This window comes from Chrysemys picta, chromosome 2, assembly GCF_011386835.1.
Source record: "Chrysemys picta bellii isolate R12L10 chromosome 2, ASM1138683v2, whole genome shotgun sequence".
NCBI classification, from domain to species: Eukaryota; Metazoa; Chordata; order Testudines; family Emydidae; genus Chrysemys; species Chrysemys picta.
The window spans coordinates 230,219,709-230,234,900 of record NC_088792.1 but is presented as its reverse complement, the minus strand read 5'-3'; the positions used below and the strand labels follow the sequence as shown (position 1 = coordinate 230,234,900).

Here is a 15,192-nt window from a genome sequence, read left to right as displayed (position 1 = left end):
GTAGCATGGCTGTTCAGCCAAACAACTATGTGTTTCCTCCTCATTCTTTAATATGCCTGTAAGACTGAATTTTATCAGACAGAACAAAACACACACTGTCGAGCCAGGCAGGAGTCGAACCTACAATCTTCTGATCCGTAGTCAGACGCGTTATCCATTGCGCCACTGGCCCACGACAGAAGTAAAAAATATCTGAGTATCAAGTAAAGGGATGAGGAAAGATGGTGGTGTCCATTCTCTCCCCAACCACCCTGGACATAACTGTGGTGCAAGGTCCAGACTATTCCCCCCACCCCCCCAAGCCCTGCAGATAGAAGCACTGCTTGAGAAGGCACAGCCCTTCTCCTCCCCCCCCCCCCCCCCCCGAACACTGTGAAGGCCATGAACAGCCCCTCCCCCAAACTGCACGGCAGCACCAGGCAAGCCCATCATCTCCCCTCGCACACAGTCCAGCACAGCCCCACCCCCGCTGCAGAACTGCACTACCAGGCAGCCCCCTCCCGACACACCCACTCTGCACAGCAAGGGCCGGTCTCACTAACACACCCCAAGGCGCGCACACCCGGCACCGCGGGGCCGGGCTCGGCTCCCCCGGGCACACACCGCACCGCGGGGCCGGGCTCGGCTTCCCCGGGCACACACCGCACCGCGGGGCCACGCACACTGCACTGCCAGTCACGGGACTCCCAGACACACACACACCCTGCGGCCAAGCACGGAGCCGTAGGCCTCGCCCCAGCCCGCAGTCTCTCGGCTCGGCTCGGCGCAGGGCCCCCAGCCGGGAGCGACTAGCGCCCAGCCGGGGTCTGTGGGTGTCCAGATTGGACCACCTGACGCACCGCCCTGGGTCACCAGGCCCGCTCAGCGGCCATGCGCATGCGCCTTGTAGCACTAGCAAAACGGTTTGCGCACGCGCTACGTTAATACCGACTCTCTCAGTTCTAGTGTGTTACTGAGGATCTGCTGCTTCATGTCCCTTCGATAGCTCAGCTGGTAGAGCGGAGGACTGTAGAGGAGTTGCCTGCGGGAATCCTTAGGTCGCTGGTTCGATTCCGGCTCGAAGGAGACTTGTATTTTTTTTTCCCATCCATCTTTATTTGCGCTTTAGGACATTGTTTTAATGTTGCGGCTTACAGTACTGGCTCAGGTAGTCGGAATGATCGCTGTGTTCCAACATATGACAATCCATATGTAATACTTGTGAAAAGTTATAGGAAATAGATAATAGTTTTAAATATTTTATCAAAATAAGACAGAACTGCTTTTTTTTTTGAGCTGGAAAAGGACATTTTTGGATCTCTTGTTCACAGAGGCAGGCAGATATCATTTAACTTGTACCTTCACGCTGCTCAGCACTTGTAATTACAGATGGACTCCCAATGCAAATTTCAGTCCCAATCCAAACTTTTGTAAAACGTGGGAAAGCTTGGATCCAGTGATTTTGTTTAGGCCCAGCTCTACTTTCACTAGGATCTGCTCCAAACCAACAAGCAAAAAGGTGGTGGTAAAAATGGATGTTGCGCTACCTTTATGTGAAAATCAAAATCTAATAATTTGTTGAAAGGAAAAAAAGCAATAGTGTTGCTAAAATAGGCAAATTGCTCCAGGCAAATTCCTACACCTATGTGGAAACTCTGTATTTTTATCTAGATTAGGATTTGAAAGGTGTTAATATGTATATTAAATTAGCTAATTTGTTAACAGCCTAGTGTAGACCAAGAGAGAGTGCCTTGCTTACTGTAGTCTCTGAACTCGGGTTAGCTAACAAATGTTAATTAACTCGTCAGGTAACATCTTTCAAATCCTAGTCTAGATAAAGAGACTCAGCAGAGGCAGTAGTCTGCCTACACAAAATAACTTGCAGGATTGAGGCCTTTAATAGTAAATTCTTCAGGACAGAGTCTGGGTGTGCACACTGTGAGTGCTATCATAATACATTCTGTTTTCTTATCTCTGTTATTATTGGTGGATTCTCCTTTGTTAACCATAAAAACTAACAGTTCTGCAGATCATCATTTCTTTGATTCCTTCCTTGAAGATGGCCATCAAATATGAACAAGCTACTTGTTCTATGGCTATCAGTCTTACTCTGAGGAGCTTTGGAAGCGAGTATCTGTTCATCTCCTCCCAAAGTGGAAGAGTATGTTGTAATCTAAACTAAGTGAGCTCTAAGGGTATATCTACATGACAAGCGCTGCAGTGTTGCAACTACCCTGCTGTAGTGTAGACACTTGCTGCAGCAACAGAAGGGGTTTTCTGTCACTGTAGTAACTCCACCCCCTCAAGGGGCAGGAGCTAGGTTGATAGAAAAATTCTTCCGACAACCTAGATGTGGCTACATTGGGACTTAAGTCTCCTTAACTACGTTTCTCAGCCAGGGGTGTAAATTTTTTATACCCCTGAGCGACGTACCTGGGTTGACCTAAGTGTTAGATGTAGATCAAACCTAATAGCTCATGAGAAAAAAAAAACTACAGATGCTACACCCACGCTTTGGTCTTCCTTGCCACTTAGCATCAATGCACCAGACAGCTTTTTCATTTGAATTTTATACAATAAATCAGCAATGCCAAGTATATATTTAATTGTGCATATGTTTTGTCATTCCATCTTCCTTGATGGCTCTAATTCTGAAAATGGGAAAAAAACATAAAAATTCTTGACTAAAATTACATCAGTATCTTGGATATGAAATCTTAAGGAAAGGTAAAATAATGAAATTAAAGCCCACAGGCATGTTTGAAAAATGTCTCCTATTAAACAGTTTATTTTATTATGTATTTATGTTACAGGGGAGTAAAGTGCACAAAAAGTTTAAACAGCAGGTTAAGTTTTTGCTAGATTTTAATCTTTAAAAATATTTCTCCCATTTTCTGTTTTGTGTGCCCTGGGTCTGAATCATTCTCCAAACATTCAATAGAACAGATCTCATATAATAGATCCAGCCAAAACAGTTGCTGCTCGGGTAATTTCCAATCACTTGATTGGACTAAGTAACATTGTAGGGGGAAAAAAATCCCTCACTTTAGCAGGCATAGAAATGTTTGGCATCTTGTGCTGCCACCTTCACAAGGGCAGAGTTCCCTATGTGAAAGCCTTTGTTCACTGAAGACAATAGGAGTTTTGCCATTGACTTCTATAGAGCCAGGATTTCACCACCTGACTCTTCAGGCTCTTTTCATGCGAAAAACGTTGCGGGATTCTGCTAGCCAATCCCAAGCATTATTGCATGGGCCATTGACTCCCCACAACCAGTAACTCAGGAAAGAGATGGAGTAACACACCTCATGATGCACAGTGTTGGTGAGAACTTTAAACAATCTAAGCGATTGTCTATGTGGGAAATTTGCCAGATTTCCCCATCTAGATAAGTAGCATCCTGCACTGTAGAAAAAAGAAGGCATTTGCAGCTGAAGTTCTGTTTTGTTTTGTTTTTACTGCATTGGGTAGGTTCATTTGCCACATGCCAACTTTTCCGCCAAGTAGCTCCTCTTGGGAAAACAAAGTTCTTTTAAAAAGAACAGGAGTACTTGTGGCACCTTAGAGACTAACAAATTTATTAGAGCATAAGCTTTCGTGGACTACAGCCCAATTTACCAGCTTGGAAAGTCACCATAGACATTGTGTATGGATCAGGATCTTATTGGTTATTTTGGCTGTTACTAGAACAACTTTTTCTTAGGGTAGAAACATAAAGGTATGCTGTAATTCTTACACATAGGGAGTCTTTATTATTCAGAGAGTGTTTGACAGCAAAGGTAGATTTCAAATACATAGTATTTTTCATACAAATAAATGCAACACCATAGAGCAAAATATTTGCAACTATATGCTTTCAAAAGATTAATAGTATTTCAACGGGACTTTACATGGAAGCAAATCATGTAATCATTGTTTCCACTTTAGAACACCTTCTAAAAGCAAACAAAAGCAAAAGAAAATTAAATTCATATTTATGGACCAAATCTGGACATCCTTATTCAGTTTTTATTATGTCCTCAGATAAGCAGACTCTCTGACTTCACTGGGACCTACAGGTGCCCAACACCTCTGAAAATCAGATTGCCTTTGTTTAACTGCCTAAATGTGGATTTAGGGAACCAACTTTAGAAAGGTTGACCATAGATTTTATCAGTCTAATTGTGTCATTTTAGCAAAGCCACATTCTTTCAGAGACCTATCCTGAAGCCTGTATTCAGAGTTGCTGGGTTTTTTTTTGACAAAGGCTGTAACAGTGCATAGTGATCCTTGCAGACAGAGCCCCGCTTAAGACAGTGGGGCACCCTGCAGATGCAGCAGTTGTCTGTGTGGATCACAATGAGGGATTGGGGCCTACATTCTTTCTCAGGCATCCTTTCTCCATTAAGAATGTAGTAAAAATTACAGGATTTAAGCCAAGAGCCCAAACCCTTTGAAGTCATTGGGAATCTTCCATTGATTTCAGTGGACTTTGGATCAGGCACTCAGGCCTAGATCTTCAAAGGTATTTAGGAGCCTAACTCCCAGTCTGGGCTTTAGCCCTTGTTTAAATAACATAAAAATAAAAATAAATACCTTTGAAGATCTAGGCCTGAGTGCCTGATCCAAAGTCCACTGAAATCAATGAATTATTACCTTTGGGTCTGATTTGCTGCAACCACAATAATCAGTGGTGAAATTCCCATTGATTTCTATGGGAGCAGCACCTGTAAGATGATTTTTATATACCATGTGTAACTTTCATCTAGACTTTTAACTGGATACATTTTCACATTTAACTCTATACAGGAAACAGTCACTAGCATTTTCACACTTTCACAGTAAATTATTGAAATAAATTTGAAAAAGTGTACTTAGAAAATCATTTACACTGCATGTGTAATATGTATCTGTATAGGGCCAGATTCTCCATTCCAGCACAGTGGGTTTATATTGGCTTCAGTAGTGTTACACCAGCATAAAATCAGTGTAAAGGAGTAGAACATAAGGCCCACAGATATGTGTGTGTGTATGTTTGATGATGTATGAATGTATATAAATACAGTGGGCTGCATTCTATCCATAAGATACATGCGTATACATCTCCCACTAAAATCAGTTGAAGTTGAATGTGCATTCCTTGGGACAGAACTTGACGCATTAGAGCAAGGGAAGTAAGTATGTGCTGTATATGTGCAGGTAGCATAGGGCCTGATAGAAGTAAATTGGAGTACTATCTCTGATTACAAGGGTAGAAGTAGCTATAATACCTGCACAGCTTTATGGAGATATATACTAACTGAGTATTAAGGGGTTTTAAAATATCAGTGTATCATAGGAACTTTAAAGGAGCTTTAAAGAAGGTAGTATTTAATGACTTTGGAATTATAGTTACTGATTTTAGCTTTATGTTTAGCTGCAGCTGAATGGCATTTGATGTGAAAGGTGGGAAGAGGAGGAAGAAAATGTTTCACAACTACAGAATCCAATTTTTAAGATAGAAACCATTTAAACTTTTGACAAACAATATATTCCCTGGGTTCTATAATTTAGTAGCGTATTACATCCTCCCCAAGACTGAATTGTGAAAAGAGGAACCACAATAGCAAATACACAGAACAATTGATGGAATATTTTCAGTAAGGAGAATATAAACTGCAGAAGGACGAAGCTAATATGTCAAACCAGCGCAGTGCTAAGTTCAAGATTTCTGAGCTAGTGCTTTAGCTCTTACAAACTAGGGGTCTGATTCTCCTCCCACCTGCTCCAGTTTTACCTTGGTATAAATCCATTGCCTTCTAAAGAGATGTACTTCATTTGCTTCAGTGAAGAGAGAAGAATCAGACCCTAGATTTTAAATTAAAACCATACAATATTTTCTTGTCTCTCTGATGAGACATTCATAAATTACACATTCATAAATTACAATTTCAACCACGAGAGTTTTGTGCAGCAGAGCACTGCTAGTAAAGACTATATTTTGACTTAAAATGGAACTTTAAGTGTATTAAAGGACACATTTATTATTAACATACAACTTGCCCGAAATTTGTCTATACAGAATGGTTTACATGTCTAAGACGTGTCAGTACCATGGAATCAGGGCTGGAAATATCTTACAACAGTGTGCTGGTTAAACAAAGCAAAGAAAGCCTGCTTCTGGAATACAATTTAAACCTGATTGGGTAATAATTATATGATTTGAAGTGCAATACATGTATTATAGACTTGTAGCAAAGCAGAGGGTGGAAGAAATGGTCACTGGATCAAGGCAAGATTATTAAGAGAAGCAAGTTCTATCTTGCTCTGCCTCCCTCTGCCAGGAAGCTACCTCTTGTCCTTTCAGCATGACTGCCTCCTTCTCTTCCTGTCAATTCCTGACCCCACCCCTCAGCCCATTTTTTGCATGTCAGTAGGACAGTTGGGAAAGAACAAGTATAAAGCCATCAGTAAGGGGAATAAGTAGGCAGGCAGGCAATTGTCTGTTGACTCGGCTGAGGGTCATCTTCCATCCCATCCCAAAGGAGTTAGGGAGCCGAAAGGTAGGGAGTTTGAGGAGCCAAGGGTTGCATGAGGTCACAGGCATACTCCCAATTAAAAAACAACAACAACAGAACTTTGATATGTGTCTCAAATTGGTCAGTCCAAGATGAGGGAGAGATGCTGCTGCTGCCAAGTCTTACAACTGGTAAATAGGGAGCATCAACCATCCACATCTGTGTGGTATTTTCCTGCCGGTCTCCTGCTTCTGCTCCTGTGCAGGTGCTGTAATGCACATGCACAGAATCAAGACACAGAGATCATGTGCATTTCAATTAGGAGATTAGTCTCCTGGGTTTAGGCTGAACTGCCTTCTGACCGTTAAGCTCTTGGGGTTGGTAATCATGCCCTGTGCCAATCAGCGAACAGCTGACTCAGCTTCTTTACTGCTCTGGTCCCATCCCCAGCAAGCTTCAGTCTACTAGGCAGACTAGTGCTGTCATGCAACACTCCCTCTTTGGCAAAGTCAGACCCTTTCTGATACCTACCGTTCCTTTGCTGTCTATTGAAAACACTTGCATCATTTCCTCAAAGGAAGCAATAGCATTATAAATGGTCTCTACCCTAAAACTGTGTGGCAAACTAAGAACATTACATTGTCAGACAATGACAGAACTGGTGCCTTCTTAAGTGGACTCAAAGCCCTAATCAGGGAAAGTCCTTGCTTAGGTGAGGAAAGGGAGCTCCATTTAAGGGGAGATGAGAAAGAGGAATATTATTGTATTGAAGGGATAGCTTGAGCTCAAAAGTGTTAACCCCCTTCAAGGGCTAATCAGTATAACAGTATGCTAACGGTAAGTATCTCAGGGCAGAACACAGAGGATGGGACTGTTCATTTTGAAGGCCCCATGAGTTAAAGAGTCTGCGTCCACAGGAAATTACATTCAAATTATCTTTGCCTAACTTAAAAATCAAATACAAATATGGGAAAAAATTACAGTGCTTTTCAATTAGCTGTTCTGAACCCTCTTTGTGGCATTCCTACTTAGAGAGCGAACTGCAGTCAGCTCTTGCTTTATGCGTCTGTGTGATAGCTGCGATGGCCATCTCCGATTAGTTGAGTTTTCTCATTTGCATTTGTCGGCTGAAGTATGACTGGAGTTTCTCCATCTAAATCAAACAGAAAAAACAACCCCCTCTAAGCACCATTGATTTGATACAAAAGTCAAGCTGCCTTTCTTGATAGAATGACTTAGCAAAAATAGTAAGATCTAGTGTACTGTAGAATGATCTTTCAAACAATCTTTCATCTACAACCCTTTTAGGGTCCAATCCTGGATGAGTAAGGGCTGCAGGATAGAGTTCTAAACAGCCGTATGCACACTAAACAGAATTCTATGTTTACCATCAATGTAATACTTACACTAAGCCTATGTATACTTTACCCAAATGTTCACATAGGAAGTTATGTTGCTATATAAACCAGTATTAATTATTATTATTATTACACCATCATTTTACCTGATGCTTTACAGAGATTAAAAAGACCATGATCCTTGCCCCTAACATTTACAATCTAAGTGCCTGCTCCTGCAAATACTATTGGGTGTAATGATTACTACTGTGAGTTCTTTAGACTGACTATAGTGAATACTACCATGATAATTAGGGCCCTATCAAATTAATGAAAAATGTGCCATGGACCATGAAATCTGGTCTCCCCCCGTGAAATCTGGTCTTTTGTGTGCTTTTACCCTATACTATACCGATTTCACAGGAGAGACCAGACTTTCTCAAATTGGGGATCCTGACCCAAAAGGGAGTTGTAGGGGGGTCACAAGGTTATTTTAGAGGGGATCATGGTATTGCCACCCTTACTTCTGCGCTGCCTTCAGAGCTGGATGGCCGAATAGTGGCAGCTATTGGTCGGGCGCCCAGCTTTGCAGGCAGTGCCCCACTAGCAGCAGCACAGAAGTAAGGGTGTCAATACCATACCATGAAATCTTTATTTCTGCACTGCTGCTGGCAGCGGTTCTGCCTTCAGAACGGAGGTCCCGGCCAGCAGCCGCCACTCTCCAGCTGCCCAGCTCTGAAGGCAGTGTCGCAGCCTGCAGCAGCGCAGCATTAAGGGTAGCAGTATCACAACCCCCCCTTATAATAACCTTGCAGCACCCCTCCACCACACACAATTCCTTTTTGGGTCAGGACCCCTACAATTACAACACGGTGAAATTTCAGATTTAAATAGCTGAAATCATGAAATTTCTATTTTTAAAATTCTATGACCATGAAACTGACCAAAATGGATCGTGAATTTGGTAGGGCCCTACTGATAGTGTTTTCAGGACTGGGCCTTGAATTAGAACTTAAGAATATGAAGATAATGGTAGAGAAAGAAAGAATGAGGATTAAAATGAAAAGCAGTGAGCAGGCATATATTCAGTAGAAATAAAATCATATACATTCTGAAGGCCACTAGGCTATATTCAAATGATAAACTGTCTTTTGAAATCCCATGTAACACATTTACAATAGGTGTTTGAGAACTACTGTCCAAAACAGTTTGGGGCTGGCAAAGATTCATATAACTAGATTAATCCCTAATGTTTTATATATTGTCATTCAGTATAGATTCTGCTTTTTTGCTTTCAAAGTACATCAGTAAAAAAGATGCCTATGTTTTCTTGTGAGAGGGGCTGTGATGGGGAAAAGCTAGGACCTTGGAAAGCTGCAGTCAGTCCACAGATTGTTGTGTTCAGTTTCTACAACATACAAGGTTTCGTTGTCTCTTCTATGAATCTCCCTGGCACAGCTCCTCAAGCTGGTGCAGGGCTCAGGATCTGGCTCCTAAAGGCAGGGCAATCTCAATATGATGCTTTTATGTCTTGATATAAGTACATGCCTCTAGAGTGGCTGTGAGGCTGGCAGACCAGGTGCCAACTTCTGCCAAGAGCCTTAGGCCTCGACTGAACACTGACCAATACATAGCTGGAAACCAGTCTGGCTCACCAGTATGTTAGTATTGTTAGAAGAGATGCTAAGTTTATAAGAATGTGTTTAAGTGTTTAGACTTTATGAAATGCTTGGAGGATGATGCATGTATTAATCTCACTTATAACATCTGTGCCCCATGTTATAAGGTGACAGTGTTTGCATTGTATTCCTCTGTAATTGTGTAAGTTCAACAGGAAAGAAGCTTTAGTTAATGTAAAATGCTGGCTTCCTACAGCAGATTTTAGGTCCTGCCCACCAAGAAGGCTCATTGAAACCAAATGAGCCTATTGTGAAACATCAAAGAACGAAGTCCTTCCTCCAGTCCTCCATGAAGAGGAGATATGTGCATGAACTCATCCCATCAGCTTGAACTTTAGGGAGAGGGAGATACAATTTTTTCTTGTTAGAGATTTTTATCTCTATGCCCCTTGGACTTTGGGAGGGCAATATTTCTAAGCATAAGCAAGGGATCCCCAGCTGCTTAGTCTGGGTTATCCCTAGAGCTTGCATATTAAGGCAGCTTCTATTACCTTTTGGAACCTAAGACTATAACTTATTTGTATGTGTATATTTACCTGCTTTAACCTTGTAAATAACTCTCATTTCTTTTTCTTAGTTAATACATCTTTAGTTAATTTATTATAGGATTGGCTACAAACATCTAAAGTGCAACTGACTTGGAGTAAGGGACCGGTCCTTTGGGATTGGGAGTAAGATGAATACTGTTGTGATTTTTTTTCTGGGCAGTAAATGGGATGAATTATGGACACAAAACATAACATACAGTAATAACTCGACCAGGAGCAGGCATCTAATTGCATGCCAGATGGCATCACCTCAGTGGCTGTGGAACGAGTTTGATTTTGTCAATGTGAAAGGCAAGAGTGATTAGACTGCAAGCAGCTTCTCTGTATGGAAAATTCCATATTTCGACACAAGGTCAAAAAGAGGCACTGTTTCTCACTATTAGCACTTATACAAAGTTTACAAGTAATTACTTTTTAAAACATGACTCTGGTTTAGATTAGATTGGGAGTTCACATTCATTTTTAAGGCCTTTTAGAAAAGCAAAATATTTTCTGGATTTTCATGTAAATTGATAGGGTTTTGTGTGTGTGAGAGTTTTTAATTTTATGGGCAGTCATTTGCATCCAGAAACAGTGCACGTCAAGGCTAGGAACTCAGTGACTACAAGAGAGGGGGATCTATTAGAAATATACTACATTGTTTCAAACTAATCTGAAAACACTTCAGGAGGCTGGCAGCTTATCCAAATACTTTGCTGTCTGCACACCTCTAGGATTTATTCTGGGTGTCATCAGAGTGGATACCCAGGGTATAATAAGCTATACAAATATAGCCTTTTAACAGAGAGATGCAGAATGGAGGTGCAGCAGAATTCACAGCTGAAATTGTTTTCTATAGATAGCTCATGTTCGCTCTTCGCCTACATTGATATCATATGGAGTGCGGAGGAGACAATGATGTGCTAAATACTTATTGCTTATGAATCTGGAAAGTAGTTCAGCTCATTCCAGTTCTTTCCCCTCTCCCCCCACACTTTTCTGATTACATTTGCTTTAAAATTGAACATTGTTTGGAAAGGTATCATTTTGTTATTATGATGATAACCAGCCAGGAAAAAACCCACTGACAAACAGTTGGAGAACATCACCACAGTCTAACATACCAAGTGCCTGACACCTTACTCACATGAGAAGTCCAAACTCAAACAGTGCCTCATTCAGCACCAGGAGAGTCGGTGGGAGATATGACACTGACTCCAATGGGAGCAGAATTGGGCCCACTAACTTAAATGAAACTGTTTATGTGAGTGAGAACATTGCGTGACTGGGCTCCAAAGCAGGAGCATAGGTCCCAGCTGTACAGAAATAATTACTTCCTTCTCTTCTGCTGTGCCTTTTCTCAAAGCATTTGAAACAGTGTGGTTACTGCAGGCATTGCAATATACTTTTTATTTATTGTCTTATTCTGACTCTTAAAATATGTTGGTTTTAGGGCATAATGGTTACATAAAAACATTTAGAAACTGGTCCAATGTTGTAATAATCAACGCAAAACTATCATTAATTTCAGTGGAAGCAGGATCGGGTCCCTAGTTATTAGAACTTCTGCTAGTGGAAACAAATCAGTCTCTTGACTATAATAAGAGTAAAGGGCAGGTCCTGCAAACCTTATTCATGGATAAATTTCTTTAGTTCTTTTGCTAGACTACTCATAGGAGTAAAGATTGCAAGATTCATCCCACTGGGGCAGGTGTTCAAAGTAGCTCACCACTAGAGCTATTTGAAAATTTTCATCAGAAAATGCTGTTTTGTCAAAACCAAACCTTCTGTGGGACGTCAATGGGAAAAAAATTTCATTTAATTCCCACATTCTCAGAATGGAATGTTTCGATTTTTCCTTTAGAAATATATTGTATATTATAAAAAAACAACAAAAGATAAAGTCAAAATCCAAACAAATCATTTTGATTTTATCAAAACTAAATGTTGGAAATTTCAAAATTTGACATTTTTGCAACACAAACAATTTTCAAAATCATGGAATTTCCTGTGACACAGAAATTCCAGTTCTCACACAGCTCTACTCAGCACCTAGCGCTCCCTTTGAAAGCAACAGGAACTGCTGGGTGTGGTGATAATGTGGCTGATAATGTGCACAGTACTCAGAGATAGATATCATGAAGTAAACCAAGAATCATGTATTTTTTTGCATATTGAGCTCTTTGGAAAATAAATGACTTATTATGTACAAAACACTACAATAAATTATTTAGTTAAACTTTGACTTTGGGTTGAGGATCTACATTTTGACCTTGTAGCAAAATTTTGAATAATGCTATTTATGCTGAGAACAGTGAGAGACAAAGAGATTAATTACTAGAGAGAGTGATCCCACTGTGGGCAGGCGACCTATAAGGAATTTGGCTCAAAATGTGGATTTCTCTTCCAAAGCAGCCTGCTGCAGGAGAATTTACATTTGTTTTCTGAATTACCTGATGGAACCTTTCTCTAGAAGCTAGCTTACATAAACCTATGGGGGTGCAGAAAAGTCTGAACCTGCCTATCTAGGACAATTAAGTTTGAATTGTCTGCTTGAAGAGCCAATGCTAGAACCAATCTATGCCATTTTCATTCAGTTACATCTTTTCAACCAGCATTCATACAACTTGTGTGTGCAGCTTGGGTCTGTTATCACTTGTTTTCTTTGAAGTACAAATTTAAAGGGAGGCAGATGCTATTTGTGTTCAGATGCAGAGGAAATGCATTCATTGTCCTGTCACATGGAGACCTTACTTTTGTTCTTGATTTTTGTTGTTGTTCTTGCTTTGTTAATATAAAATAAAGGCAGTTCTGACTGAAATTATACTGTTGCTTTTGATTTATGAAAAGTGTAACAAAAGTGACAAGAGGGATAAGAGACCTGGAAAAGTCCTAATTTATTTCAGGCCCTCCCTGTGAAATCTGGATTTACAAAATCCAAATCTATGTTTTATTCATTTTTAAAACTGGCAAATTAGTGAACATTCTGAATAAACGGGAAACGGGTATCTCAGTAATGTCAGACATCAGTGTGATAGAGCAAAATAAATGAATTGTTAAAGTGTGGAAAGACCCTCTTGGGGGAGGGGGTAGGCCCAATTCTGGGATTTTGAAAGTTCGAGTTTTCTTTTGAAACACTGTGTTGTAAATAACTTGGACCCCAGGAAGAGGAATTTTTTGACTATCTGGCCTGTGTGGACTTTTTAAAAGGAGAATGAGTTAAGGAAAAATGGAGGCAGCGCTACTGCAGAGCCACAATTGGCCAGAAGGGAGTGCTACAGGGCAGGTGTGCGCTTTGACATGGTGGTTCTAGGTATAATGAAAATACTTTTATAACCCTTACCACAAAAGATCCAAAGCACTTTAAAAGAATAAGCCTTATCTTGCAGCCCTTTCTCAAGTGAGTAGACCCATCAAAGTCAATAGGACTGTTTCCATAAATAAAGGTTACACAATCAAGCCCACTGGCATTCAGATAGCTCTTGGGGGAAAGCAGCAGATCAGAGACAGCACGTGACATAAGGGTGAAATAGGATATATAGGCCATTCACAATATAGCAAATCTCCTCTCCTACACAAGGTGTCACGGGATCTTTAATGTTCATGTGTCTAATCAATTCCATTCCGAAGAAGAGCTCTATGTAAACTCAAAAGCTTGTCTCTCTCACTAACAGAAGCAGGTCCAATAAAATATATGACCTCACCCACCTTGTGTCTGCAGTATGCTGGGACTGATACTGCTACAACACTTCTGCGTAATCAAGACAATAACAGATCCAAAGAAACTGCCATTTCTATATGCAATATACAGTAGAAACTCAGGGTTATGAACACCTCGGAAATGGAAGTTGTCCATAACTCTGAAAGGTTCGTAACTCTGAACAAAATGTTATGGTTGTTCTTTCAAAAGTGTACAACTGAATATTGATTTAATACAGCTTTGAAGCTTCACTATGCAGAAGAAAAATGCTGCTTTTGACTATCTTAATTTAAATGAAACAAGAAAAGAAACAGTTTCTTCACCTTGTCAAATCTTTTTTTAAACTTTCCCTTTTTTAGTAGTTTACTTTTAACACAGTACTGTACTGTATTTGTTTTGTTGCCTCTGCAGTTTCCTGATTGCATATTTCTGGTTCCAAATGAAGTGTGTGGTTGACCGATCAGTTCATAACGGTGGTGTTCATAACTCTGAGGTTCTGCTGTACTTTGCTTTTGGCTTAGTTGCCATATAGAAGATTTGTAGGACCAGATACTCTGCAGCTGTAAATCAGCATATCTCCATTGACATCAATGGAGCTACACCAGTTAACACCAGCAGAGGACCTGATCAATAGCTTTTTTAATGGTTTTGTATATTTTCACTATACACTAAGTCTCTATAATCAGTACCTTGTTCCATGTCTGTCTTAATTTGCTCTTCCAAATCCTCAGGAGACATGCAGAACTCATGTTCTTCCCCTCCTGGTGGCTTGGGTTTACACTGTCCACAACAGCAATTGAAACAGCAGCACAGGCAGCAGCAAAAGTAGCAGCCTGTCAAGAGGCCACAAACTGCAAACAGGGCCTAGATAAAATGGGGGAGAAACCCCTATTACCACATGAACTTCCTTTAATTAATGACAGTTTGTAACAGACATAAGGCACATAGTGTCAAGTATGAGAGGGGTAGCCGTGTTAGTCTGGATCTGTAAAAAGCAACAAAGAGTCCTGTGGCACCTTAAAGACTAACAGACGTATTGGAGCATAAGCTTTCGTGGGTGAATGCCCACTTCATCAGACACATGTGACTGACGAAGTGGGCTTTCACCCACGAAAGCTTATGCTCCAATACGTCTGTTAGTCTTTAAGGTGCCACAGGACTCTTTGTTGCTTAAGGCACATAGTGTCAGTTTTTCAAAAGAGCTCAGGGCCAGATTTGCGTGTGCCACTCCTGAGGGCATTCTGCGCCAAAAAATTAAAAATTCTGTGCACAATATTTTAAAATTCTGCAAGCTTTATTTGTCAATAAATAAATGCAGAGGCTCCAGCTTGGAAGTGGGAAGCACAGGCCACTGGTTGTACGAAGGTAGAAAATCACCCTGCAATCTCCCCAGCCCCACCCCCGGGACACGGACTCAGTGGTGAGGCTGCACCCAACCCTGACACAGCAAAAGGTCTGGGCCTACCCCAGAAACACCCTGGGGCCCTGCCCCTC

The 15,192-nt window shown here is 40.9% G+C and overlaps 2 protein-coding genes and 2 non-coding genes across 4 annotated transcripts in view; 1 reads left to right on the top strand and 3 right to left on the bottom strand.

Moving 5' to 3' along the window:
* The window catches only part of TRIM55 (tripartite motif containing 55), a 146,336-nt gene extending 145,475 nt beyond the window's left edge, over positions 1-861 (bottom strand). The window contains exon 1 of the mRNA XM_065585660.1: positions 703-861. The gene's annotated coding sequence lies outside the window, so the exon portion shown is untranslated. The remainder of the gene's footprint in view (positions 1-702) is intronic.
* Positions 100-172, bottom strand: TRNAR-ACG (transfer RNA arginine (anticodon ACG)). Its single transcript has one exon. It is a non-coding gene; the product is annotated as a tRNA-Arg (tRNA).
* A 114-nt stretch (positions 862-975) lies between the features above and the next one.
* Positions 976-1,065, top strand: TRNAY-GUA (transfer RNA tyrosine (anticodon GUA)). The gene is given in 2 exon segments: positions 976-1,012; positions 1,030-1,065. It is a non-coding gene; the product is annotated as a tRNA-Tyr (tRNA).
* Positions 1,066-5,961: 4,896 nt separating this feature from the next.
* DNAJC5B (DnaJ heat shock protein family (Hsp40) member C5 beta) overlaps positions 5,962-15,192 on the bottom strand; it is a 44,391-nt gene continuing 35,160 nt past the window's right edge. The window contains exons 5-6 of the mRNA XM_005288086.4: positions 14,388-14,562; positions 5,962-7,608 (exon numbers count right to left, since the gene is read on the bottom strand). Of these exons, the coding sequence (XP_005288143.2) occupies positions 7,514-7,608; positions 14,388-14,562 (270 nt within the window). The 3' untranslated portion in view covers positions 5,962-7,513. The remainder of the gene's footprint in view (positions 7,609-14,387; positions 14,563-15,192) is intronic.